General features: G+C 29.7%; 3 protein-coding genes and 1 long non-coding RNA gene across 4 annotated transcripts; 2 read left to right on the top strand and 2 right to left on the bottom strand.

The window, feature by feature from the left end:
* Positions 1 to 1,802, top strand: LOC101248046 (premnaspirodiene oxygenase-like). Its single transcript, XM_004247304.4, has 2 exons — positions 1 to 949; positions 1,028 to 1,802. The coding sequence occupies exons 1-2, from the start codon at positions 59 to 61 to the stop codon at positions 1,643 to 1,645; spliced, it is 1,509 nt and encodes a 502-aa protein (XP_004247352.1). The 5' UTR covers positions 1 to 58; the 3' UTR covers positions 1,646 to 1,802.
* A 9,540-nt stretch (positions 1,803 to 11,342) lies between these two features.
* LOC101247752 (premnaspirodiene oxygenase-like) lies at positions 11,343 to 13,120 on the top strand. Its single transcript, XM_026033075.2, has 2 exons — positions 11,343 to 12,318; positions 12,389 to 13,120. The coding sequence occupies exons 1-2, from the start codon at positions 11,428 to 11,430 to the stop codon at positions 13,004 to 13,006; spliced, it is 1,509 nt and encodes a 502-aa protein (XP_025888860.2). The 5' UTR covers positions 11,343 to 11,427; the 3' UTR covers positions 13,007 to 13,120.
* A 105-nt stretch (positions 13,121 to 13,225) lies between these two features.
* On the bottom strand, positions 13,226 to 14,261 carry LOC138338273 (uncharacterized). Its single transcript, XR_011211705.1, has 2 exons — positions 13,914 to 14,261; positions 13,226 to 13,788 (listed from the first exon to the last, which is right to left on the bottom strand). It is a non-coding gene; the product is annotated as an uncharacterized lncRNA (long non-coding RNA).
* Positions 14,262 to 20,501: 6,240 nt separating this feature from the next.
* Positions 20,502 to 21,455, bottom strand: ERF-C3 (ethylene response factor C.3). Its single transcript, NM_001375909.1, has one exon. It carries the CDS (start codon positions 21,231 to 21,233, stop codon positions 20,652 to 20,654), a length of 582 nt encoding a protein of 193 aa, NP_001362838.1. The 5' UTR covers positions 21,234 to 21,455; the 3' UTR covers positions 20,502 to 20,651.
* Between the last annotated feature and the right edge of the window lie 6,415 nt (positions 21,456 to 27,870).

Raw genomic sequence — 27,870 nt, 5'->3', positions numbered from 1 at the left:
ATATACACTAAACATAACCAATTTCAGCTAAGATTTATTTTTTCACTACACAATACAAATGGAGCTAACTATTCTTCTTTGTGCTCTACTTCTAGTTTTGCCTTTACTTGTTACTAAATTGTATAAAGAGTGTAATAGTAAGAAAAAATTACCTCCAGGCCCTTGGAAACTCCCATTGATAGGAAACTTACATCATCTTATTGATTGGCAATCATCTGAGTTACTACCTCATCGTACTCTTGCTAAATTAGCATCAAAACATGGAGATTTAATGCACATGAAACTCGGTGAACGCGAAGCCATTGTTGTATCATCACCTCAAATGGTTAGAGAAGTGATGAGAAAACATGATCTCATCTTCTCTAATCGGCCAACGCTTTTGGTTGGAACAGAAATGTTTTATGACCATGCTGATATGGGATTTTGTAACTACGGTGATTTCTGGAGACAAATGCGTAAAATTTGTATTCAGGAATTACTTAGTCATAAAAATATTCAGTCATTTTATCCCAATATGATGAATGAGATAACTAATCTTGTTAGTTGTATTAAAAGTAGTGCTTCTGAGGGTGGAAGTTCAATCAACATGACGGAAACGTTGTCTTTGTACACAAATTCGATTATTTGCAAAGCAAGTGTAGGCAGGGCTTGTAAGAATCAGGGGTCTTTGATTGAGATCATGAGGACAGTGGCTGCTTCAGCTGGAGTGTTTGATCTCGCGGATCTTTTTCCATCGATGAAGATGATTCATTTCATTAGTGGATTAAAATACAAACTGCGGAAAATGCATGATGAGGTTGATGTTGTTTTAGAAGAAATTATCAATGAACATGAATCCCAAAATAGCGAGACCTCAGAAGAAGATATAGTTGATGTTCTCTTAAGGCTTCAAAAGAGCCAAGATTTTTCAATTCCTATCACAAGAGATAATATCAAGGCTATAATCATTGTAAGTTGAATGACATACACCTCAATTATTCCACTAGATAATTTTGCGCGATACTAATTAGTTTTGTTGGATATGCAGGACTTGTTTGCAGGAGGATCTACAACTTCAGCATCAACAATGGAATGGGCTTTCTCAGAACTAATGAAAAATCCCGAAATAATGAAGAAAGCACAGGATGAAGTAAGACAAGTATTTAAAGGAAAGGAAACTACAATCGATCAAGCCGATATTCAGAAACTCAAATACATAAAAATGATTGTTAAGGAGACAGTAAGGTTTCATCCTTTAGCTCCGTTATTAGCTCCAAGAGAATCGAGGGAAGAGTGTGAGATTAATGGCTATGTTATACCTAAAGGCACAATGGCTCTTGTCAATTTTTGGGCAATTTCAAGGGATCCAAACTATTGGCAAAATCCTGAAATATTTGATCCAGAGAGATTTAATGATAGTCACCTTGATTTTATTGGAGCACATTTCGAGTTTACGCCTTTTGGCACAGGAAGGAGAATCTGTCCAGGGTTATCATTTTCAATGGCTACTGTTGAACTTAGTATAGCACTATTACTATACCATTTTGACTGGAAACTTCCAAATGGAATGAACCCTCATGAACTAGACATGACTGAGAAATTTGGCAATGCTCTTGAAAGGAAAAACAACTTGTTCTTGATTCCTTTGCCCTATGTTCGTGCCTAATGCAGGACACAAGAGCCCTATATCTATATATAATTCTACTATAAGAATAAAGTTGTATCAAGATTCCATTTTGTCTTTCCATTGTACTGTAAAAGATATGCATTTCTATCGTTTTAGTATATGTTACAAGAACACCTTATAGTAGACATTCAAGTCCCATATCTTCTTAATTTTCTTTCATTTCAAAGTTTGTTTCACTATTCATGCTTCTTTGAGTTTTTCAAAAACACCACAAGGTGTGTGTTAGGTCCTCCAAAAGTAATACATTTTTACGGGTGAGACTTTATTTTTGGAGAGTCAGAGCAATAAAGGATGAAACTGTTAAAAGAGAAGTTATGAAAGCAACAATACACACCTAGTCCGTAACCAAAAACGAGTCTTTTGTCTTCCATAGTTTTTCAAACAGGACATAACCATCTAAGGCCAGCCCTAAGTCTAAGTTGAAGTTACAGGGCTGGGAGGTATGAGTTGATCGGATGCAGGGAAGCCCGGGCAATCCGTTCCTATCAATCATTCGTCAGGAACAAGAAAGGGTGCTTTGCCAATGACTGAGGAAGGTCGTCTGCTGTGTCTTACCGATTCTCCGAAGACCATACCAACACTAGTGCCAAAACAAAAAAAAAAGGGTGGGGGGGGGGGGGGGAAGTGTCAACTTTTTGTGCAAAACATCAACTAAAGGGTAAAAGCAGAACAAAAATCAACAAGACACATGAAAGACAACACAAAACATAAGCAAATTCTTCAGCTGAGCCACTTGACTATACTCAACCATGAAGCTCCCTTCATTACTGATAAATCTCTGGAAGAACCGGCTACGCGGGACCATGACTTTGAATTTGAGCATCAAGTATAAGAAATAAGCAGCCATCATGACAATCAACCAGCCATAACCTTTAACTTCATTAGCCTCTCGTACTCGGTTTGTTATTACTGCCCAATTCACCATCATAATAATTGAATCAACCCCGTTAATCATCAACCTCGCCCACTCATTCCTGTTTAACACATACACACAAAAACTAATAAGTACCATAATTTAGAAAAAAGAAAAAAACCGAACAAGCTAAACCATACATTGGTTGTGTAGTATTTTCAGAATCATCTTCCACTTCTGGCAATGCCAATAGATTTGGTGAAGGAATCAATCTGAAATTTTCTTTCTCGACCACAATCTTCTCCTCCTCCTCCATTACTCTATGAAAACTCCAACTTTCAACACGTGTTTTCATGATTTCCAATACGACCACATTTATAACAAAACAATCCCAAATTTTCATATTTGAAAGGAATCCAAATATTTGGCATTACCCGAAATCCAGTAACCAATGGATTTTTAATATCCAATTTTAACTCGAATCCTCATAAATTTTCCCCAGACGGTTTTATCAACACACAAATACTCTCCTAAAAAATGACCAATCATGAATGCATTTCTTCAGTAAAAGAGAAATTTGGTAATCCAACCCAAAAATATAAGTAAAAGGGTACCTCTTTTCTGGCTAGCTCCATAGAGTTGAGAAAATGCAAAGAATTGCTATCATATTCAAAATCTTCTTGTTTGTCATTTTAAAAATTGCAGATATCTTTTTTGTCTGTCTGAGTGAGCAGGTATCGGTGAAAGATGTACAAATTTGTCTTTGCTTTGTCAACAAAGCACTCAGCAAGCCGCGCACTCCACTTTCTCGGAAATCCCTTTATTGCTATTTTCATGTTGTTAAAATTTAAAATTCACTCAAATACCAAACGTTACTGTTGGTTGGTTATAAGTGGGTATGTGAAAGGATTCAAGATTTGTTGTATCGATCTCAACTTAATTAAACTGTCATGCTCACACTTTTTCTCCGTGTAAATTAAACAGATTATCGCAAACTCATAATAGTAATTATTGCTTACTGATTAGTTTTAGAGACCCTTTACAAGTCGAGTTGGTGTTATACTCAAAGTCTCGCATTACAACGGCAACAAATAACTGTTTATTTCAGAACAAAGCTTCTTTGTGAAAGCATTTCCGTGTACAACAACTTATTTAAAGTGTATTTTCCTGCTGTGTGTCTGCAGATATGTAATCACCAGTTTGCGGCGACGACTTTTTGAATTTCTGTTGTGAATATCTACAGGTAAAAAAGGGTTCATAACTGATGGATTCAAAAGAGCCAAAGAAATATCCACAGAAAGAAAAAAATGAAGGCTGTAGAATTAGGAATTAAACATAAAATCGCGATTTCTTACAGCCAAAATAGGTGTTAATTTGACAAACTACTTGCTCACATTGTTTGCAAATTTCCGCTCACTGATTTTCTTTGAAAAGAGAGAATATTTTGGATCACGAATTCATCTGTTAGTTACAAACTCAGGTGTGTTTTTACCCAAATCTTCTTTTGTTTTTCTCAATTCCCCTTCTGCTTCTTTTGTTTTCAGGAGACAATGATTCAAGTACCAATCAAAATCGTATGTATACATGAGACGATCAACAAGATTTACAGGCATCCCCAGACGTGGTCGCAGGTACCTTATCTATTTTCTCATATACGCTGTGACAAACTCACGAGTTAGCTAGACAAATCTACTATGATTGTCTATCCCTAACTAAACTAAGTTAAGTAGAAACCACATGTATTCCCCAGCTATTGATCTGTGCACATAGCCAAACAGTGAAAACGTTTTATATTAGACTTTTTCGCAGCAAATATGACAGCACAATACATAACAGAACTAATAGCCATTGCTCTGTTTGAATTCTGAAAAAGAATTGTACTTCTTTTTTGTTATTATCCGTTGTTACTCTTGCGGTATGTTAAATTTGGACGGATACATGATTATTATACTTGAGGAGATGCATATTGATACTGCTTCTTATATTTCCAGCTGCATATGGATTGTCTATCGTCTAATTATTCTTATGTCACGAGAGTTGTAAAACATAATTGGTTTTCGTGGGACAAATAAGGCAATTCAATATATTGACATTTGCAGGTTATTTAATATCTGAGATCACATTATATTATTCTGCCTTCAAGAAACATGGATGGAAGCGAAATCACGAATAGAACCGTAAATTTATTAATCTTGTTCTGTTCTATAGCTTTACCAATTCCTCCAACTTCAAACATACCCTTCAACTTCATTTGTAGTGTTACTAATTTAGTAGGCTACGAGCAGCATGACTTGTACTGATGCCTCCCTCATATGGCCAATAATGCTATCATCGATCAAGAGGATTGAGCAAGTGCTGGAAGTGGCCATTGTTACATACTTTGCTACATTGTTTTGATTAAAAGGAAGTGATTTTGACTTGATGAGATTGACATCAATAAAGCATACATATATATGTATATACAGGGAAACTTATATAAGGTTTGAGCAATCGACAAGGGGTTTCGTTATCGCTAATATGGACTATTTCACCATTGCAAATAGTAGAGATCCTACAAGAAATGATTGATAATGTCATAAACACAAAAATAAAAATTTAATTCTGGTTCTGTGATCCTACAACAAAATGCTCGTGTCACTTTTTCTTTTATTTTTCATAGTGTTGAAATCCATCGAAAGTCATTTGTTGTATGTGGATACTATTCCTTTATCCACGCAAACAGTCACTTCAGAAACTCCGTTATTAACAGCAAATTATGCCATTTAAAGTTAGCAAAAATTAGCAAACTAGTCAAATAACTTAACTTAATTAGTGTAAATATTAGTAAAAATATAAAAAAATGTCATTATTTTCGAAAGGATTGTGTATTCTAATTTACTTCCTATTTTATCTCATTTTAATCACAAATTTTCAATTAATCCTCTCTCATATGTATTTAAAAAAATGAAATATTTTCTCTCTCTAATAAGATATTCACACAATCCCTTTTATTAAAATATGAGTCTTTATCTGTTTTTCGATATTTGTTTTATGATTTTATTTTTGTATAAATCGTTCAAAATTGTTGTTTATAGTTGAAATCACTTTTTAGATTTGATAAACTCTTGATCACTCTCCAATGGCAGAATCTAAGAGAATTACTAGAGGTATTCGACTTAATCAACAATGTTCTATTTTTCCAATATCACAATTGAAACTTAGAACCAAATGAGATCACAATTCATACTATTTTGATGAAAAACGAAAAAGAAGATTTAAGTTCTAACCCTACTGGCCTTCTGAAATTAGACCTTCCCATCAAGAAAAAGAAAAAGAGGGTTACCTACTAGGGGACAAAGCTTACTACTTGTTCCTCGGTTCTAATTTTATGTATATGTTGATCAAAAAAATAAAATTATGTTTATGAAAGTTTTAAAATGAACTTCTTTTGAAATTCTTAATTTAAAATAAGTTATAAATATTATATAGTTATAGTTTTTCGAGGAAATTCAGGATAATGTGTAGCCGCACTACAATTTCTGCTTTTGGGGTTAGCATTTTGTGTGTATTGAGTAATAGTCTGCAAACTACACAGAAAATAAAAACTGCACTACGCAAGCCTTATACAACAAATTCAACTCAAAAATATTGAGAGAGTATCAATCCATAGATGACCACCCTTCAACTGAGTCGTCCCAGGGAAAAATAGTATTCTTTTAAAATCAACCTAGATTGAATTTCGACATTTCATATTTGGTCGGTGAAATTGTTTTGAAAAATATATTTTCTAGAAAAATAAATTTCTTAAAAATGAAAAAAATGATTTTCCTAATGAGTGAAAAAAAAGAAAGAAAATCAATTTCTATATGAATATTTCAAATTCATTGTAATAATTTTTTTTCTAGATTACATATAAATGAAGATACTCTCGGAATAATTTTTTTATCTAAAAAAATATTAAGAATTAGTAAACATAACTATTTATATTTATCAAAGAAACATTTTGATGAAAAATCGTACTCCTAGCTCTTTTGCTGATCTGATCATATCTCAATTTTTTTATGGACTGTAACATTGTGCAGACACATAACTTCAGAAATCCATCAGACCTAAGTGCTTTTCGTGTCTGGTTATAGGGCTGCAATGCAATCAATTTTGGCAAAATTTGAAGATGAACATTAAAGATAGATTTGTATATGTCATGTTGGACAATGAACGTGTGATATTTGTTCAACTTTATATAAATTTATCAAATCTATTTATGGACATCCAATATTAAATAATAAATATCATATATATCAACTAATGTCAAATCAAAAAACACGTTATAGATAAACTCTTTTATCAAATATGCTCGAATATGACATGGAGATAAAATGAAGAGAATAATATTAAGAATTTAACATCTTCTACCTTAATCACATAAATTAAAGCTTTTAAAGACATCCTATGTTTTAAGTTTTAAATATAAATTAAATCAATTGGATGTCCATTATTATACTTAGCATATTCAACATTTCTGGTAAAATGGACAATCTTCATAATTTCTACATTTAGATTTTTTCAAAAACATAATTAGTTCTTTTGTCTGTAAAAAAGAACCATAAACTAATAAAGTTATTAGAGAAAAGAGTTTGATATATCCCTCAACTTTTCCATTTGAAACTGATTTATCCCTCGTTATGAAAGTGACTCATATATGTTCTTACTGTTATACAACGGCTCACATATACCCCTGTCATTACAAAATGAGCTCACATATATATTTTCTTATTAAAAGGGTAAAATCGCTTCTGACGTAGAGATTTAATTTAACGCCGTTAACTTCAAAAAAAATTTGAAAATCGCTGGCTCTGAAGCGTTTTTGCAATTCTTTTAAAGAGGAATTTTTATTATTTTTTGAAATCACTGCTTTGGGAGCGATTTTTGTTATTTATTTTTTCTTTTAATTGGAAATCAGGCGTAATTATAAATTTTAATTTTTTAAGAAATCACTGTCAAGACAGTATTCTAGTGGATTTTTAATTTTTGTCTTTTTAAAAAATATTTTTGTTTAAATTTCTCACAAGTGACACTACATCAAATTACTTCTAGAACTAGACTTTTCATCAAAATTCAGCGATTTGTAATAAAAAAAAATTACTTAGAACTAGATGTGACTAGTTGATAGAAATTTTCAAAAAAAAGAAAAATTTAAAAAATATTTTTTACCAAAAATTGTTGCCAGGGTAGTGATTTCAATTTTTTTAAAAAAATCAGTAAAATCGCTGCCAAAGCCGAGGAACTGGATCGAAAAAAAGAGAGATTCTAGTTGTAAGATATCGAATGAAACCATCGCTGGAATTGAGATCTTATTCAAAGAGAAAGATCTCAAATATCTGGAGTTTCTTTTTGTATATTATATTGATGATCCGATCCGCAAGGACCATGATTGGAAATTGTTTGATCGTCTTTCTCTGCGATTTCATCTTTTTTTAAAAAAAAAATTAGTAAAATCGCTGCCAAGGCAGTGATTTAAAAAAATAATTAAAAAAAATCGTTGTTAATGCAGCTCTATCCTATAAAAAAATCGTTTTTATAAATAATGCTGCCATAACAGCGATTTTAATTTATTTTTTTTTTACAAAAAAATTGAATAAACACTACAGGGGCAATGATTTTATAAAAGAAATTGGACAAAATCGCTCTTAGAGCAGCGATTTTAATCCGTTAACAGCGTTAAAATAAGACGTAGTGATTTTACCTTTTTGGTTAGAACATTTTTTTGTATATCCTTTTAAAATTTTTGTCAATTTTTTTTTACCCTTAGACCGGGAATCATTAATGTTTTGGCCCAATCCAATTAAAAAAAGTTATATTTTAAGTAAAAGTGCACTAAATTTTGATTAAATATTCAAAAGTAGAAAGTGTACATAATTGACCTTTCTGTTTTCTCTCAAGTTTATTTAACGTTGTTGCATGAATAGTCAATTAAAAATCACTATGAACATTTATCATTCAACCTCGTGGGTAATTTTTTTTTTCTTTGGATCAATTTCACCAATGGAAAAATACAAATTGACTGTATGAGGGAAGTTATCTTTGTTTTTTTTTAAAATAAATAAATAAATAAAAATACTAGACAATAAATATTTCTGATGAGTGGCATATTCGGAATTTTTATTAAGAAAGTTTAAAAAATTAAAATATAATTTATGGAATTTGAAATTGGAACCTTAAGGTGAATTTTGAATTCTTAAATTATTAAGTGTTTACCTCTAATCTTGTATTCAAGTGATTCAAAATCTATTAAAAATTACCTTATATATACGACGTAATTTTTTACCGAATGCTTCTATCTTGGTAAGACAAGTAATATGTCGTTTGCAAATATATTATATGTATTCACAATACATAACTATCCTTTCAAAGAATTATCGATAGTTTTTGTTAGAATTTTATGGCAAATTAATCTCTCCTTTTTCGCTTGTCTTTCTCTACTTTTTCTATCTTCTCTTGGTCACCTCTCACTTCTCTCACCATCCTCTATCACTCGCCTCTCTCTTCTCTCACTGCCCTCTATCACTCGCCTCTTTCTCTCTCTCTGTAATTGACAGAATACAAGTATATTATATATGCTTTTATTGAGAGTATAAAAATACAGATGTGGCAATGATACAAATACAAATGCTTATTTTTTAGGGCAATAGATAGTAACATATACAAATATAAATACAAACACACAAAGTAATAGATACAAAAACAAATAAAGATACACGTGGTAACACATAAATACAAATAACAAGGCAATTGATGAATACAAATATACTTTGTTACTAAATACCACATTGAGTATATGTTGATAAAATCATATTCGTTAATATACTTGAAGTTGATACGAATTATATTATTAGCTTATACAAATTATATTTCTTAATATATGTGACAACCCCCTCGGAATCCACATACTCAGGTATTGTCCCTGCCATGGGCGGCCATTCGCTCTTTTAATCCCCTCTTATTGGCTCGCAGCCTCAAGGGAGAATCGAACCCGTGACCTATGGCTCCTTTACATCCCTCCCAAGGAGATCGCCTCTTACCAATCGATCTCCTTGGGAGGGATGTAAAGGAGCCATAGGTCACGGGTTCGATTCTCCCTTGAGGCTGCGAGCCAATAAGAGGGGATTAAAAGAGCGAATGGCCGCCCATGGCAGGGACAATACCTGAGTATGTGGATCCCGAGGGGGTTGTCACAATATACTTGATACAATTGAATTGCATCAACAAAGTTTGATGCCTAAATTATTGAAAGTTTGAGTTTCATACGTAAATTATTACTTTTTAGTTTGAGAAACATATCTCCATCTTTTATACCACTCTCATCAGTCATCATCATATACACTCTCTCTTTTATTTTAAAGAATTTTCACATCACACTTCTAATCGACAAATCATTTAATCTTGACAATAAATAAATAAATTATTAATATTAGTTAAAATTAAACATTAAAAACCTATTATAAAAAAATAATATTTTCTTTATAAAATAAAATGTAAAATATTTTTCTTACCCCACGCCATCACTTTCTCAACCCGCCCCCCCGCCCCCCTCCCTCCCTACCATTTTTTAAAGTTTTTTTTATTTTGTTTAAATTTCATTTATAAAAGTATTTCATTTTTTTTTACTTCATCTCCTCCCCCTCCTCAAATACTAATTTATATATTATTTTATTTTCTTTAAAAAATAATTTTACACATCCCACTTAATTCTCCGCTTCTAATTTTCTTTTTCAGTGTTTAGATATACATATTGAAAATATTTTTTACTTGCTGCCACAAGACTTTTTTTTAATTTTTTTTTGTTATTTATGTTATCTTCGGTACGCTAGTAGAATTTTTTTCTAAAAATATATGTACGTGCATGCATATCTAACACAAAATGAGAAAAACCTAAAAAGATAAAAAAATTGGGAGAGAAGGATTCAATGGGATGGGGTAGATTTTTTATTTTTTAAAAATAAAATAATATTAATTTCTATTGGGGGGGAGGGGAGGATGAAGTATGAAATTTCTAAAAATATTTTATAAATTATTTTTTTTAAAAAAAGGATGGGGGTTGTCGGGGAAGGGGGGGGGGTGCATGTGCGCGCGCGGGTGGAGGAGGTGGCGGAATGTGGTAAGAAAAATAATTTACTTTTTTATATGGATAGTAATACTTTAATCTTTAATTTTTAATTAATATTATTATTTTATTATTTAATTTTTATCTAGATAAAATATTTTATCTATAAGGAATGTCATGTGTCAAGGTTTTTTCAAATAAAAAGAGAGTGCATTTTTCAAACTAAAAAGTTATAGTTTGAGTATGAAACTCACACTTTATAATAGTTCAGATATGAAACTAAAAAAGAATGAATAATTTAGGTATGTTTTTGACACTTATATCTTTTTATGCAATTGTATTCATTGATACAAAAATGAATATGCAACCTCTCTTTTAACTCTTAATCTCGTTCGTCTCTTTCTTCCTTCTAACATATAGCTATGAATAATGATCAAGTAAACTATACTTATAAATCTCTGAGTAAGCCCAAACTATAATCATTTTCGAAATTTCCTCTCTATATCTATTGGAATCACGTCCACTTAGCTATATTATTTCCAACACAGTAATTTAATATATACTTTTTGTGCTCAAATAATTAGCATGTCTTCCCTAGAGAAATTAGTTTGAGTAATCAAGCTCCCTAGTGAAGCCCAAAATTCTACATGAGGCTGGCCGCATACAAGGTTTGACATGAGGGCCTCTGAAATTATTAAAAAATAAACTTAATTCATACACAATGATTTAATTCAATTGTATAAATAGGTGAACAATTTATTTATTTTATATAACACTAAACATAACCAATTTCAGCTAAGATTAATTTTTTTTCACTACACAATACAAATGGAGCTAACTATTCTTCTTTGCGCTCTATTTCTAGTTTTGCCTTTACTTGTTACTAAATGGTATAAAGAGTGTAATAGTAAGAAAAAATTACCTCCAGGCCCTTGGAAACTACCATTCATTGGAAACTTGCATCATTTTATTGATTGGCAATCATCTGAGTTACTACCTCATCGCACTCTTGCTAAATTAGCATCAAAACATGGAGGTTTAATGCACATGAAACTCGGTGAACGCGAAGCCATTGTTGTATCATCACCTCAAATGGTTAGAGAAGTGATGAGAAAACATGATCTCATCTTCTCTAATCGGCCAACGCTTTTGGTTGGAACAGAAATGTTTTATGACCATGCTGATATGGGATTTTGTGACTACAATGATTTCTGGAGACAAATGCGTAAAATTTGTAATCAGGAATTACTTGGCCATACATATATTCAGTCATTTTATCCCAATATGATGAATGAGATAACTAATCTTGTTAGTTGTATCAAAAGTTGTGCTTCTGAGGGTGGAGGTTCAATCAACATGACGGAAACGTTGTCTTTGTACACAAATTCGATTATTTGCAAAGCAAGTGTAGGCAGGGCTTGTAAGAATCAGGGGTCTTTGATTGAGATTATGAGGATAGTGTCTGCTTCAGCTGGAGTGTTTGATCTCGCGGATCTTTTTCCATCGATGAAGATGATTCATTTCATCAGTGGATTAAAATACAAACTGAGGAAAATGCATGATGAGGTTGATGTTGTTTTAGAAGAAATTATCGATGAACATGAATCCCAAAACAGTGAGACCTCAGAAAAAGATATAGTTGATGTTCTCTTAAGGCTTCAAAAGAGCCAAGATTTTTCAATTCCTATCACCAGAGATAATATCAAGGCTGTCATCATGGTAAGTTGAATGACATATTATTTCACTGCATAATTTTGCGCGATACTAATTAGTTTTGTTGGATATGCAGGACTTGTTTTCAGGAGGATCTACAACTTCAGCATCAACAATGGAATGGGCTTTCTCAGAACTAATGAAAAATCCAGAAATGATGAAGAAAGCACAGGATGAAGTAAGAAGGGTATTTAAAGGAAAGGAAACCACAATCGATCTAACCGATATTCAGAAGCTCAAATACATAAAAATGATTGTTAAGGAGACTTTAAGGTTTCACCCTTTAGCTCCATTATTAGCTCCAAGAGAATCCAGAGAAGAGTGTGAGATTAATGGCTATGTTATACCTAAAGGCACAATGGCTCTTGTCAACTTTTGGGCAATTTCAAGGGATCCAAACTATTGGCGAAATCCTGAAATATTTGATCCAGAGAGATTTAATGATAGTCACCTTGATTTTATTGGAGCACATTTCGAGTTTACGCCTTTTGGCACAGGAAGGAGAATGTGTCCAGGGTTATCATTTTCAATGGCAACTGTTGAACTTAGTATGGCACTATTACTATACCATTTTGATTGGAAACTTCCAAATAGAATGAACCCTCATGAACTAGACATGACTGAGAAATTTGGCAGTACTCTTGAAAGGAAAAACAACTTGTTCTTGATTCCTTCGCTCTATGTTCGTGCCTAATGCAAGCCCTATATCTATATATACTTCTACTTATAAGAATAAAGTTGTATCAAGATTCCATTTTGTCTTCCCTATTATAATGTAAAAGATACACATTTCTATCGTCTTAGTATATGCTACAAGAGTCTAATATCTTCTTAATTTTCTTTTATTTCAAAGTTTGATTGATTCACTATTTATTGTCCTTGAGTTTATTTTGTCATGAACTAACTAGAAGATTGATAAAACTCGAACTCTTTAAAAATGCAATACGGTTTCTGTCAAATCCTCCAAAAGTAATACAGACTTCAGGGCCCGAGCAACATAGGATAAAAATGTTAACAAAAAAATGAAAGCAACAACACACACCTAGTCCATAACAAAAAAGGGATTCTATCATAGATTTTTCAAACAAGACATAACCATTTTTGTGCAAAACATCAACTAAAGGCTAAAAACAGAACAAACAATCAACAAGACACAAGAAAGACAACACAAAACATAAGCAAGTCCTTCAGCTGAGCCACTTGATTATACTCAACAATGGTGCTTCCTCCACTGCAAAAGAAGCCGATACGCTGGACCATAACATTGAATTTGAGAATCAAGTATAAGAAATAAGCAGCCATCTTGACTATCAACCAGCCATAACCTGTAAAAGTTATGGGGTATTGCAGATCCTTTTTTGTATGTCTGAGTGAGAATGTAATTCTGTATTGGTGAAAGATGTACAAATTTGTCTTGCTTTGTGAACAGAGCACTCAGCAAGCCGACATATTTGTGCACTCCTTACTCGGAAATCCCTTTATATGTTGGAAAATAGCATATACAACGAAGCAATCCAGAATCATACATCTTGCATGAATATAAATAACAATCACAAATATTTATCACATACAAAGTATGCTGAAAATTAACTCAGGATTACCTCTTGAAGCGTGTGCAGATATCTTGAAGTAAATCCAACTCCAGTTCTATAGTCTTCTACCGTGATCCCAATCAACAACTGAACTCTCTCAATACTTGGGTGGGCAAGTATTGTATAAAATTCTCTTATTAAATCTAGGTTAGAAAAATCCCTATTTATAGAGATGTCTTCCTAGTCCAAAGAGGAGAGGAAAAACCAATTCTTTTTATTTTAGGAGATGTCTTCCTAGTCCAAAGAAGAGAGGAAAAATCAATTCTTTTCCTTTTAGAATGTCTTCCTAGTCCAAAGAGGAGAGGAAAAACCAATTCTTTTTTTTTTAGGAGAACTTGAAAACACACGTTTTCCTCCAAAGAAAAAGAACACTACTTTTCCATCTTCTACTAGAAAATAGGATTCTGAGTTCTAGTTAAATTAGGCACTGGAGGGACCACAGAATTTATTACTGAGGCTTCCTATTATGGAAATAATTCTAAATAATTAATTTAAATTATTCTTACCATAATAAATTACAAATCATTCCACTAAAAATTCGTAATTGAACTCCTCTATTTATTTCGAAATTCACCACTAAACACTTATTTGATTCCCCATGTTAAGATTACCGATACTAATCAATAAATTAAATTACTGACGAATTTAATTCAATGATTAAATTCTTTTAGAGCAATACTTAACTTATTTCATGTGCCAGATTCATAAATCTACCGGGTTTACACATGAAAACTTACAAGCTTCTCATAAAAGGTGTATCATCAATCTCTATACTGAGACATGGATTCCATCAACTAACTAATTATTTCACCAATATATATTATTATCATCCAATTTACCAGGCATATTGACCCATCTCAGAATCTCACCTTTTAATAAATCAAAATGATAAATAATATATACAGATCATAATCGTTATATCAAGATTAAGAATATAGGTACATTTAATAGTTTAGAGAATATGTTTTTATCAGTCAGTCTAAAACAACTATCTCTGCTTGGTCCCGTTCAATACATACCAAATGCACTAGCACGAGAAGTTAGAACTATGTCATTTTCATAATCAAGATAAATTACATTTAATCTCGTGCTATAATCTTTCTGATGATTTTGTCCAAATTTCCATCTATGATTGTGAACTATAAATTTTAACTTATAAGAACTGATGATTTAATCTTCTGTGTATAAGCTTAAACTCTATACACCAAATCATCTACTATATAAGTTAAGGACACATATATGACAATTGATCTATTTAATGTAACACTTTATTAAATTGAATAAATAAATAAATAATTGTTCAATATTAATACTATATCAAAACGCATAGTTAATAGTATCCTAAGTGAGAATGTAATTCTGTATTGGTGAAAGATGTACAAATTTGTCTTGCTTTGTGAACAGAACACTCAGCAAGCCGACATATTTGTGCACTCCTTACTCGGAAATCCCTTTATAAGCCAAGCTTTTGGTTTTTAATAATGAATTATTTTCGATTTGTTAGAGATTTAAATAATGAAAATAGATGGGTCGAATTAAATAGGTAATTTAAAAAACTAATATTAAAGATTACTGATTTTATTTATATTATAAAATTTTATATCAAGTCAAATCAGACAAATAAATTAAATAAGGAAATAAAAATCTCTGAACAGACCTTTGATCATATGATATGGGACCTAATTTTAAGTAGTGGTTTGAAACTTGCGTAAAAAATATAAAGTTAAAATAAAATGTAATTTATTTTGAGTACATTTTATTCAACTAGACTTGTATGTATATGAAATAAATAGATTAATTTTGCTCGCCACTCTTCTATGTATTCGCTATTCAAGATACGTGTAATCTCACACATACATGTATCTGAAGTGTATATAAGTGATTTTCATATATTTGAAACACAAAGACAAGTCTCTCTCGCTTCTCGCCCTAATTCAGTATCTCTAATAGGTAAAATGTGTATTTAAGTGTATTTGATAGTAAATTAGTATAATAAATGATATAACATATTATTATTTCAAATTATAATATATATAAGAATAGATATTTGTGTCTTTAGGTATTTTAAAGTGAAACTTGGGCCGATAGCCCATTTATCTAGAGAAACCCCAATAGGTCCATTAAAGTCCAGCCTACTCTAAGCTGCATAAAAGAACAAAACAAAGACATATAGTACTACTTTCGTTCACTTTTATTTGTCATATTATGCTTTTTAAAAGTCAGTTTGATTAACTTTTGAAGTTATATTAAATTATATTAATTCGGTATTTTTAAACCAAAAAAATTGAATATTCAAAAACTATATTAGAAGTACTTTAAATTGCAATTTCTTGCATATCAATATGATGAAAAAATGCATCCTAAATTATTAGTCAAAATTCTTATTATTTGACTCTAAGAAAGAAAACCATGACAATTAAAAATGAACAGAGGAAATAACATTATATTTTATTTTAGAAATAATCCAAAATAAATGATTTTACATATAATGTATTTTGTGAAGTATATAAAAATGTGAGTGCGAAACATACTTTTAATAGTCAAAGAGATCATAATTCATACTATTTTGATGAAAAACAAAAAAAAAAAGATTAAAGTTCTAACCCCAGGCCTTCTGAAATTAGATCTTCCTCATTAAGAAAAAGAAGAAGAGTGTTACTTACTAGGGGACAAAGTTTTCTACTTGTTCCTCAGTTCTAATTTATGTATATATTGATCAAAAAATAAAATTATGTATTTGAAGTTTGATAGAATGAAAGTTTTAAAATGGACTTTTTCTTGAAATTCATAATTTAAAATAACTCATAAATATTTATATAATTATAATTTTTTGAGAAATTTTATAATAATACGTAATCACATCATAATTTCTACCTTTTGGTTGAGCATTTTGTGTGTATTAGATAATAGCCGGCAAATTATATAGAGAATGAAAAATCGCACTAGACAAACCTTATGCAACAAACTCAACTCAAAAGGTATTGAGGGGATGAATCTTGATTCAATCGCATAAATGACCACCCTTCAAATGATTCGTCCCAAACAACTATTATTGAACAGTATTCTTTTAAAGTCAACCTAGATTGATTTTTTACATCTAGGAAAACTGCTATTAGGACTAGAGGAATTTTAAATAATTATTTTTCTTAACTTTTCATATTTGGTGGGTAAATTTGTTTTGAAAAATATATTTTCTAGAAAAATAAATTTCTTAAAAAAAGATTTTTCTAAAAAAAATTGACTTTATATGAATATTCCAAAATCATTGTCTCTTCCTAGTCCACCCTAATCCTGTTGCCTCCAACTCCCAATCCTCGCCACCTACACCCACACTTCCCGTCCTAGTATTTTTGTCTAGATTACCTATAAATGAAGATGCTTTCGAAATAATTTATTTATCTACTTAACAAATAACGATTTATATTTTCCAAAGAAACATTTTGATGAAAAATAGTACTCTTAGCTGGTCTGATCATATCTCAAATTTTTTTATGGACTGTAATATTGTGCAGACACACAATTCACCAGAAATCCATCAGACCTCAGAGCTTTTTGTGTCTGATGATGGGCTGCAATGCAACTTAATTTGCAAGTTTTCTTTTTCTCCTATTGCCAAATGACACTAGACAACTTACTCACGAATCTTTCACGATCTTGTAAGTTCAAGTAAGCCTTTAAGACTCGGAACGCTAAGAGAATGTAAAAAAAGACTTAGAAAGAGCAAAAGAGAACTTTAGAAGAAGGCTTGTATTACTACTTTGCTTGATTGTTGGATGGATGATTTACAAATGAGAGGCCCTCCTATTAATACTACATCCTGGGACTAAGTGTAAATAAAATTTAATCTACAAGTCATTCTAATAACTATACTTTAGTCCATATTCTAGAGAATTCTACATTTTCTAGGATATGCTAAACTCCTCCAAAAAGATCTAAAGTATTCTAGAGAATTCTAGGGAATTCTCTAATCTTCTCCACAAAATTAGAAGGTTCTAGAGCTCTCTGCAAGCCTCTTCAAGACTCTACATCCTTTTCCCCCATTCGGATGTCAAATCTGGATGGAATTGTGGCGGGACGTCACATTATGCTAATTAATGATCAAGATTTAATGATGGACATTTAAAATAGATTTGTATATGTCATGTTGGACTATGTATGTGTTACTTTAGTTAAATTTTATACAAATTTATATTGCTTTCGTTTTACAAATAATGATCTAGTTTGACTTGACACAAAATTTAAGAATATAAAGGAAATTTTTGAATCTTATGATCCTAACTTAAAGTTAGGTGAAATGTATGCGAAAAATTAAAATTAAAATTTTACCACAAAAAAAGAATTATTTTTTCAAATCTATATATATATATAAAAATTTGGATATGAAAGTGCTGATGTGGCACCCCTCATGGGCCAGCATTAGAATTTATATATTTTATTCTTTTTAAAGCTTTTTTTTCTCTTAATTTTATCTTGATATATTAGTTAAATTAAATAAATATCCTCTATTCATTATTTCTCTTTAAATTCCTCTATTAATACCTTTATTATTTTAGGTATATATAAGTTCCAATTTATCCCTTTAAATATTTAAACCTTTCCCTATTCCTTCTTAAAAGTATTACTAAATTATAATTAAGACACTAATGACCAATATAAGTTACAATTGTAGGTATTGATTACTCCATTACTATTTTAATTTATTTATTCAATAGTTAAGAATTTATGGATTACTATAAATACTAAAACCATGTCATCTTCACCAATGCAAGAATTTTTTATTTTATTTTTCCTTTCTTCATCATATTTATACTAAAGTACATCACTTTGGTTATTTCTAATTTTATAATATATAGTTTATTTGTTACTAACTTTTACAATGTGAAAGATAAGATGGGCATTTGACAATTTTGGAAATTCAAATTCAATGAGAACAATATCTAATTTGAGTTATCAAGGTACATCACTTTGATTATGTCTATTTATATATATATATATAGATTCTTTGTGACTAACTTCTATTGTTAACACTTAACAGTGTGGACGAGTAGACGAGTATATGAAAATTTTGGAAATTTAAATTCAATTTTGATGAGTACAATATTTCACTCATGTTACTCTTTTTATTTCAGTTTGTTTGATGTCTTTTGTTACAATATTTTTTTTATTCTTTTTTTTTGTTTTTATTGCTTTTTTCCTCATTATTGATGATTTTAGTGTACTTATTATTTTGCGCATTTTTTTTAATAATCTTTATTATTTATAATAGAAGACAAGATGAAGATATGACAATATTTAAGTTTAACTTTCATAAACTCACAAGGAAAAGGAACCCTACATTAATGTTTATGTCCATTAATCTTCAAATTGTGTAAGTGAACGTTGAGAGTGTGCACAAATTGAATAATTAGAGGCTAGGATAATTTTCTTTGGTATTCCTACAAAGATTATTTTGTTTATTTGTTTAATTTTAATTTATTTTAATTTTCTTTGGTACTCCAACAAGGATTCTTCGATTAATTTATCTAATTATAATTTATACCTACACTAAATAATATTATTGAAATTTCAGGTATATTAATTTTAACTTTGAAGACTTGAATCGTTTTGTTTATTATCTTTTAAGGTTTTTTAATGGTTTCAACATTGTATATATTTTATTTTGAATAATGAAATCAATTTTGAGGATTAGGAAATTTCACAATTTTTATTTATGTTTACCTTTTAGAATAATTTAGAAATTGTAACTAAAATATAGGTAAGTTTAAAATTGTATTTAGTTAATACATATATATAATTTGAGTTTAATTTATTTGAATACTTTGTATTATTTACGTATTTGAGACTATTTATCTTTCAATCTATTCATTTTTATATAAATAATAGGCAGTATATTATAATCGTAGTAAAATTAGTCAAGATAGAAAATGATTTACAAACATTTCATAATCTAAGATTAGTGAAAGATAAAAAAAATCATTACTAAAGGAAAGTATATTACTTTTGAAGGAAAAGAATAGATATTAGAAAAAAACTATATTTACATTAAGCTTATTATATTATTAAATTAAATTTAAATTTCATAAAGAGTTCAACTTATTACATTAAATTTACTTTTCTTATTAAAATAAAGAGAATAAATTTAGGATTTTTTTTTATAATTTCGAAAATTCTTAAGCGATTTCAAATTACAAAAGATATAAAATTTAAGTTTTAATAATAAACTTAATTAAGACTTAAAATTTGATATATTTAGATTAAAGACTATAAAGAATCTTTAGAAATATATTTAGTAATCAACTATTCAAAAAATTAATTATTTAACAAATTTAACGAGTAATTTTTTATCGCGCAAAGCGCGACTAAGTTCACTAGTAGAGTAAAAAGGAAAAGAGTTATTATTTTTTAAACGGAAGAAGTAATATCTATTTATGCATATTAAAAATTTAATATTATAGGTATCAACCAATATCATGTAAACGTACCTAAACTCTTTTAATATACCTGAATAATTAAGGATTTGTCAAAAAACATAATTAGTTCTTTTGTCCGTACAAAAGAACCATAAACTAATAAAATCATCAATGAATTCACAAAAGCAGGCGAAAAGAGAAATCTGAACTTTCACGTCGTTGGTGAGAGACGTTCCCAATTTTCCCTCCGTTAAAAAAAAACAACAATAATCAAACAAATGAAATTCTAATTCAAGATTATATAAACAGAGCAAGCTGAAAAAACATGGGAAAGAAATCACCAATTTGTGATACTTTCTGAAGAAATCAACAATTCCTCTAAATACTCAGCACCCAAATCTTCAAAAACCACAACATCTTTTCTTGCTCTGTTTTTTCTACTAACACTCTTTCTCCTCATTGAATATCTCTTCTTCAATTCAATCACCGGCGAACAATTACCATCAAATCTACACTTCATTTCATTTAGCGATTCCTTAACTATCTCCACAGGAAAATTAAGTATGGCCATCGAACCTCTCATAGCAAATGCAGCTTGATCATACGCTAACGCAGCTTCTTCAGCATTATCAAATGTACCTAGCCATACACGAACACCATTCCTCGTAGAATCACGAATTTCAGCAGCATATTTACCCCATGGCCTCTTTCTAACACCTCTGTAATTCTTATCTTTTCTTTCTTCTTCATATGAGGTCACTTCCTCTTCCTTTATTCCATAGCTAGACGACGAATTCACTGTTTCTTGCGATGATCCTTCAGCAACAAGATTATAAAGTAACATGTCTTGTGTATCGTTAACGTTAAATGGAAGTGAATTATAGTGAAAAAGAAGATCATCCCGAGATGAATAATCCATTTGATTTACTATATGATTGGACTATTCTTATTTGGAAGTTTGAAGCTCAATCAATGACTAAAAGACTTATATATACATGAGAGATTGAGGAAACTTCTTGCTTAACAGGGGATGATATTTTATTATTAATGGTATAGTTTAGTTAAATTAATCCAAAATGATGACTTTAAATAAGTAATAGAAAAAGGATTGTGGTTACGATACCAAACATTATGGAGGGTATATATGTGCTCATGTGGACACATTTACTATTTATAATTATGCAACATTTATGATATCCACATGGGCATATATATACCTTTAAATACACTATTAAATAATATAAAAAGATAAAAAGTCATTTTCAAAATTTGATATCGTTATAATAATTTTGATCAAAATTCAAATATAGATCATACGTTTTTCCTAATAAGTAATTAGGAAAAGATTTACGAGAAAATGGAGTCAACTGAAACAAGGCGGCATGGTCCAAGTCCTTTTTCTGTTCATAAATATTAGCATAATGTGAACGAGACTTGTTGTCTTGGGTTCACTAATAATTTGTTGCTAATTTATTTGATAGTAACTTGTTCATAAGGTAGTAGGAGCTAGAAATTCGTATTTTTGATGTCTCGATTTATACGATACAGTTTGAATTTTTCTAAAATCAAACAATTTTGTATCGAAAAGTATTTTTAGGCTTGCGTGTCCTATTCCGCAATAAACACAAATCAAGTATCCTAATTTCTAGACTTATGCAAAAGTTAGTGAAACATCATATATTGTTTGGATTGTTACATGCTTCAGTAATAGGTCTAAAATTGGAAATGAAGTAACATAAATTTGTTTTAGTTCATTGGGTATTATTGAGTAGCCCCTCGTTTAATTATTCATAAACTTTTGTTGCTCTTTCCAACACGACATTCTATCTAATTTTCAGTTAACGGTCGTGGTGAATGATGATGATTGTTAGTGGTAAATAATATTGATTAGTAGTAATAATTATCGATAGTAATTAATGGATGTAATAATGGTTGATGGTGATGATTGTAAATGATGGCTAATGGTGATAACAATTAATTTTGGTGATTGACGATAATGATAGTTGTGGATGGCAGATAATGGTGATACTTGTGACAGAAATGTAGGTGAAAGTAGATAGAGTAACAATGAACTATAATCGTTGTACGAATTATTTAATAAACATCTTAAATTTTTCTTTTTTCTTTTTTATCTATTTTGTAAATTTTCTAATTTCAACATTCTATACCTAATAATTTCAAGTTGAAGTTACACTCCTCTTTTTACTTTTTAAATTTCTAATCCAATCAAACTAAAATGCTTAAATTGCGAGACGAGAGTAACATTTTCCTTTAAAACAAAAATAGTTCACTCTTTTATGTTCATTGTCAAGGCCCAAAAGTCATCCCATGAACTTCAAAGAATAAGCAGGGTATTGTATATCAGCTTACATTTTTTGAAAACTCTTTGACAATTTTCATATTTTCTACACTTCTAGACATATAGTTGATAGTACTTATTCATTTTTTTTTGTTATTTTAGTATAGTTGTACTTTTAAATTGAGCACATGTCAGTATTCACAATGTCTGCCCTCTAATTTTGAACAAGAAATTCATATTTGATAGATTATATATATAGAGAGACTAAAAGCATAGATATTCACTTGGTTTTGCCACTTGTGTACATTGTTTCTGATTTTTTGCTTATTAACTTTATTATATACATGTGTAATTTGTTGATAATAAAACCACGATATTCTTATGGGAAGCTTGAGGTTGCATTATTGGGGAACAAGTGGAGTAGTGTAAAATACTCAAATACTTCCTCTATTCAATTTATAATATTCATTTTCTTTTTTTTAATCAGTTTATAAAATAATGATACATATTTAATAATGTCAATTTTTATCTTTACTGAAACAATCAGAGCTACACAAATATCTATGACTTATTTTATATCTTATATTCTAAGAGTGTTTCTTTCTTATTTAAATTTCGTATCAAATCAAATAACATCAGGATATCGATTAAATCTAATTTTATTAGTAGGTTAGGGACCATTCTAAGAGGATAAAGAAATGAAATGACTAGATTCAGGCCTTCAATAGTTTGTTTGTACCAGTCAAATCCAAGTCCCATATATAAAATTCTCTAATCAACTATTAAAGATATATAATGTAGAAAACAGTATAAAGCATAGACAAAGACAACTCGTCCATTTTGGCCAAATTTATTCGCACTTTATTTTGATGATATTTCGATTTCTTGTTGTAATGTGTCAATCTCTAAATATCATACATCTTTGATACATTCCTAACAAGTTTGTGAGAGTAACTTATTATTCAAGTTAGGAAAATTTAATAATTATGTAAATTGATTATCTGAATTTTCATCTTGTTTAGTGAAGGATTTGATTCTCATGTTGTGTAATTTTCTCTCCCGACCCATTTTTGATTTCCGCTTTCCCTACCCCATTCTTTTATTTAACAAAAAAATGGTTTCAAAAAATAAAATAAAAATAGAAGTTGTTTTAGTATTCATCAATCAACACCTTTACTTTTTCTCAAAGAACCAAGACTATTTTATTGATAAATAGTGTGAGTACAACTTTTTTTTATTTTTTTTTTATTTTTCTATTTAATTTTTTTCTTACCTGTAACTCGAAAACTCTTAGTAGCGTATTTCTTGACATTTTCTTAATCTCCACATGAGGAGGATTACTTCAATTTCTTTGTTGAAATCAGTCATATAATTCCTCTATCAAAAAGGGTAGATGAATTATATTGTGGATTTACTTCTACCTTTTTAACCTCAGTTTGTCTTGTTCACAAGAAATATGTCTTGGTCCTCCATATTGACCTGTACCAAATTTAGTCAACTAATAAAATTCAAATTTAGTGCTTTGTATACATTAGAGAACAAAGAAATTGAACCATGGATAGGGGCATATAGGCCATAGGACCATATTCTAATTATATATTTTTTTTTTGAGTAAATAGGCAGTTGCCTCGTGTGCAAAATCCAACTAGGCTACTATATTATTATTGTATTTAATCAGTTACTTATCAAGAATGAGACATTATTGGCCATTTCATTGACCTTACTATGAATTGCATTAATCAGTAAGAGAGTCATTAGGTTCATGGTATTTGGTCACACAATGTAATTAAGTTTACTAATACCTTAGATTAAATTTAAACACTACTTGATTATTCTATTTATTAGTACAACTTTGTATAACTAATTTTACTTCACTCTATTAGGGCCAACTCCAAAGGATATAAAAACATCAGTTCTTGCTCCTACGTATCACCATTTGCCGACGCCGTTATATATTGAAATCTTCGTATTCTAAAGCTTAGCCCTCATACATAACGATCTTCATCTCAATTTATATGACATCATTTAATTAGATATAAAAAAAAAAGGAAGAATTTTAGAAATTGTAATTTAAGACAAACCATAGAAATCGTCATTTAATTGGATTATGGATTAGTCATGTTGGTATACTTAAATATTTCATCTCATGTTGGTATACTTGCACTATTCTTTAGTTTTAATTATATGATATGAGGTTCATGTTAACCGGTCATAAAAACTAATTTATTTTTTCATGACAAAATAAATTAATGGTAAATTTAGTGAGTAGATTTTGAAAGATAAAAGTTTTAAGTTGAATAATTTAATTGGTGCAAAATAAATTTTAATAATGTTGCTACATAAATTCTGATAGTTAAGTAACCTTTTTAGATATTTTAATAGTTAAGAAACCTTTTGAGATATTAGCTTCATCAAGGGGTTGAGGTTGGGGTTTGGGTGGGTGGGTGGGGGATAGGAGGCGTTTGATCATGAAAATTGTGAGTATTTGAAAGAAAAAATATATTTCAAAATAAGAAATGATATTTGAAAAAGAAAGATGTCATTCCTTTTGAAGAAGAGTTAGATAAACAAAAATAATGAAAATACTTGGTAGGCATTTGTTCGTAAATTTTAAATTTTGATTTCACATTTCCCTTTGTTCCCAAATTTTTAATTCTAACTTCAAATCATAATTTCATATTTCAAATTCTTTCAAAAAGTGGGATTTAAAATTTCATATCGTAATTTAATATTTTCTAAATATAAAACATGACCCTTAAATTTGTCTTTTTTTTTTTTTTTGAAAAAAACACCATATTCTAAACTTTTTGCACACATCATAGAAATATTTATTATTTTTGCTCTGTATCTCCGTTTAAACATTTTACTTTAACTAATATTTTACTAATCGTATAATAAGAACAAAAAGAAGTAACTCTAGTAATGACTCTTAATTGTTCAAAACATCAAATATTTTGAACAAATTTAATTTGTCAAAACAATTAATATTTGAAATCAATCATAATCTACTATATGACCGAAGAGGAAAAACAAAGAAATAATGAACGTCCTCAATTATGTATATATGGTCCACAAATTTAATTTACGTTACAATGATAATAATAACTGAAAATAACAGATATGAAAAATGGATAAAGGGCCATAGATTGTGAAATGAAATTGAAAGTATGGTGCATGCATTTTCCTCCAAATTCATATGACAAATATTCTTATTATTTGTATGTAAAACATGTTAAATAAATCAGGAATACATCTAGAAACTTAAATTAGAACAGGAATTCTCAAAGCTTTCTTAATTTTCTAAAATAAAGTATATCCTAATAATTAATAAGTGTCTTAAAATAAAAAACTAACATGAGCCAAACTATTAATGAAAGATGTTGATAAATCAATTTGCATGATTAATGTCTACTTAGGTGCACCTTGCTAAACTTAACTAAGGACTTCTTAGCAATCGTGTCATCGTCTTAAAATCAAGAAACTAATTTGAAACAAACTATTAACGAGAAATATTGATGTATCATTTTGCATGATTAGTGTCTAGCTCCTTGAACCTTTTTGATCAACAAAATAAATCAAAGACAAACTTTTACATACAGCAAATATAAAAATCATATTTGTATGTTATAACTATAGTTTGCATAATTGCGCTCCATATCAAATTTTATGTATGTTATGTAGTTTTTAATTTGTATAATTCGCTAGATACATCCAATTTTATACGAATTGTTCAGTTTTGTATAAATTTATTTATACATTATAATTTGTATAATAAGATCTGTATTTGTATAATTGTAAGTGTATAAAATGAAAATATATATATTTACATTTGTATATACACTTCTCTCTCGTTTTATACAAACACAAATGCATTTCATACATTTGTATACCGAATGGTAATTGTATACCGAAAATGGGTAATTGTATATGAAACCAGATAACAAAATGATGAGATGTTTGCTACGAATTACAAATGAATTGAATCATGGCTATAACATTTGCTATTTCATACAATTTTCCCATAAATGAATATATAGATTTTAGTTGCATCTTGCTCAACTTAACTAAGGGCTTTTTAGGTTAGGGTATCATCTGGGCCGAATCGGCCCATTAAGATGTGGACAAGGCCCACATTTTGTTTTGGGCTAATGTTAGATCGGGACATGGAATGGGCTTGGGTAGGGGAAAGGGTGTTCGGCCCAGCCTGGGATTATACCAGGTTTGTGGGGGCAGGTTTTGACTAAAAATAAATAAATAATAATAATAATACATTTAATAGCGTTGGAAAAATTTAAAATTAGTCATTGTCATCGTTTTTAATAGCCAGTCATTTCCAATTTATGAAACTAGAATAGCGAACTTTATTTTAACCTCTAAATTGTTAAAGGAAAAATAACTTAAATACACAACTATAATTTTTATATTCTCTAATTTTTCCTACTTTTTTCAAATATTACATAATTTCCTATTTTTTTTATTTTAGTGTAAGTTTTTAGATACATTACACTCTCTCCTATAATACACATTTACCAATTTTAATGCCTATTTTTTCTCCATTAAAACACTCAACCTCTTAAATCAGTTTTTGAATTTTAAATTTTTTCTATTTAAACACTCAACCTTTTAATCAGCTTTTTAATTTTGAATTATTAAATTTAATTAAATTTAAATAAAAGAACAAATTTTGAACCAAAATTCAAAAAATATGGAAGCAGGGTAACTTCCACTACATTCTACCGTTTTGTTCTTACCAAAGTCACCTTTCACTTCTTTTTTTTCCTTAATCGTCTTCATCCCACTATTTCTTCATAACTTTGAATCTTCTCAACCCAGCAGATTTTTCTATTTTCTTCTTTTTATTCTTAATCCATATTCGACTATTTCTTCCTAATATTGAATCGTAAGAACCCAGACCCTTTTTATAGTTAATCCATCATCAATTCGTATATTCTTCTCTTTTTCGTTTTTGTTAATTGTTCTATTACTTCATAGTAATATAAGTGTAGTAAAGTATAATCTGTGCTTGATGATACATGTTGAATTTGTGTGTACATTGTTTAGTCAATGTAATGATACATGTAGTAGCTATGTATCACATGTTTTGCATGTAGTATGAATTCCTGTATGATATCATGTATCAGTAAGGTATTAGTTGTTTAGTTGATTTACTCATACATGTTTTGAAACTTGTTATAATGTATCATTCATTAAGTTTAATAAATGCTTCATCAGATATAGTTGATGATACATATAGATT

Source organism: Solanum lycopersicum, chromosome 9, assembly GCF_036512215.1.
Source record: "Solanum lycopersicum chromosome 9, SLM_r2.1".
NCBI classification, from domain to species: domain Eukaryota; kingdom Viridiplantae; phylum Streptophyta; class Magnoliopsida; order Solanales; family Solanaceae; genus Solanum; species Solanum lycopersicum.
Note: the sequence above shows the minus strand (reverse complement) of the source record. Positions and strands in the feature narration are given on the sequence as shown.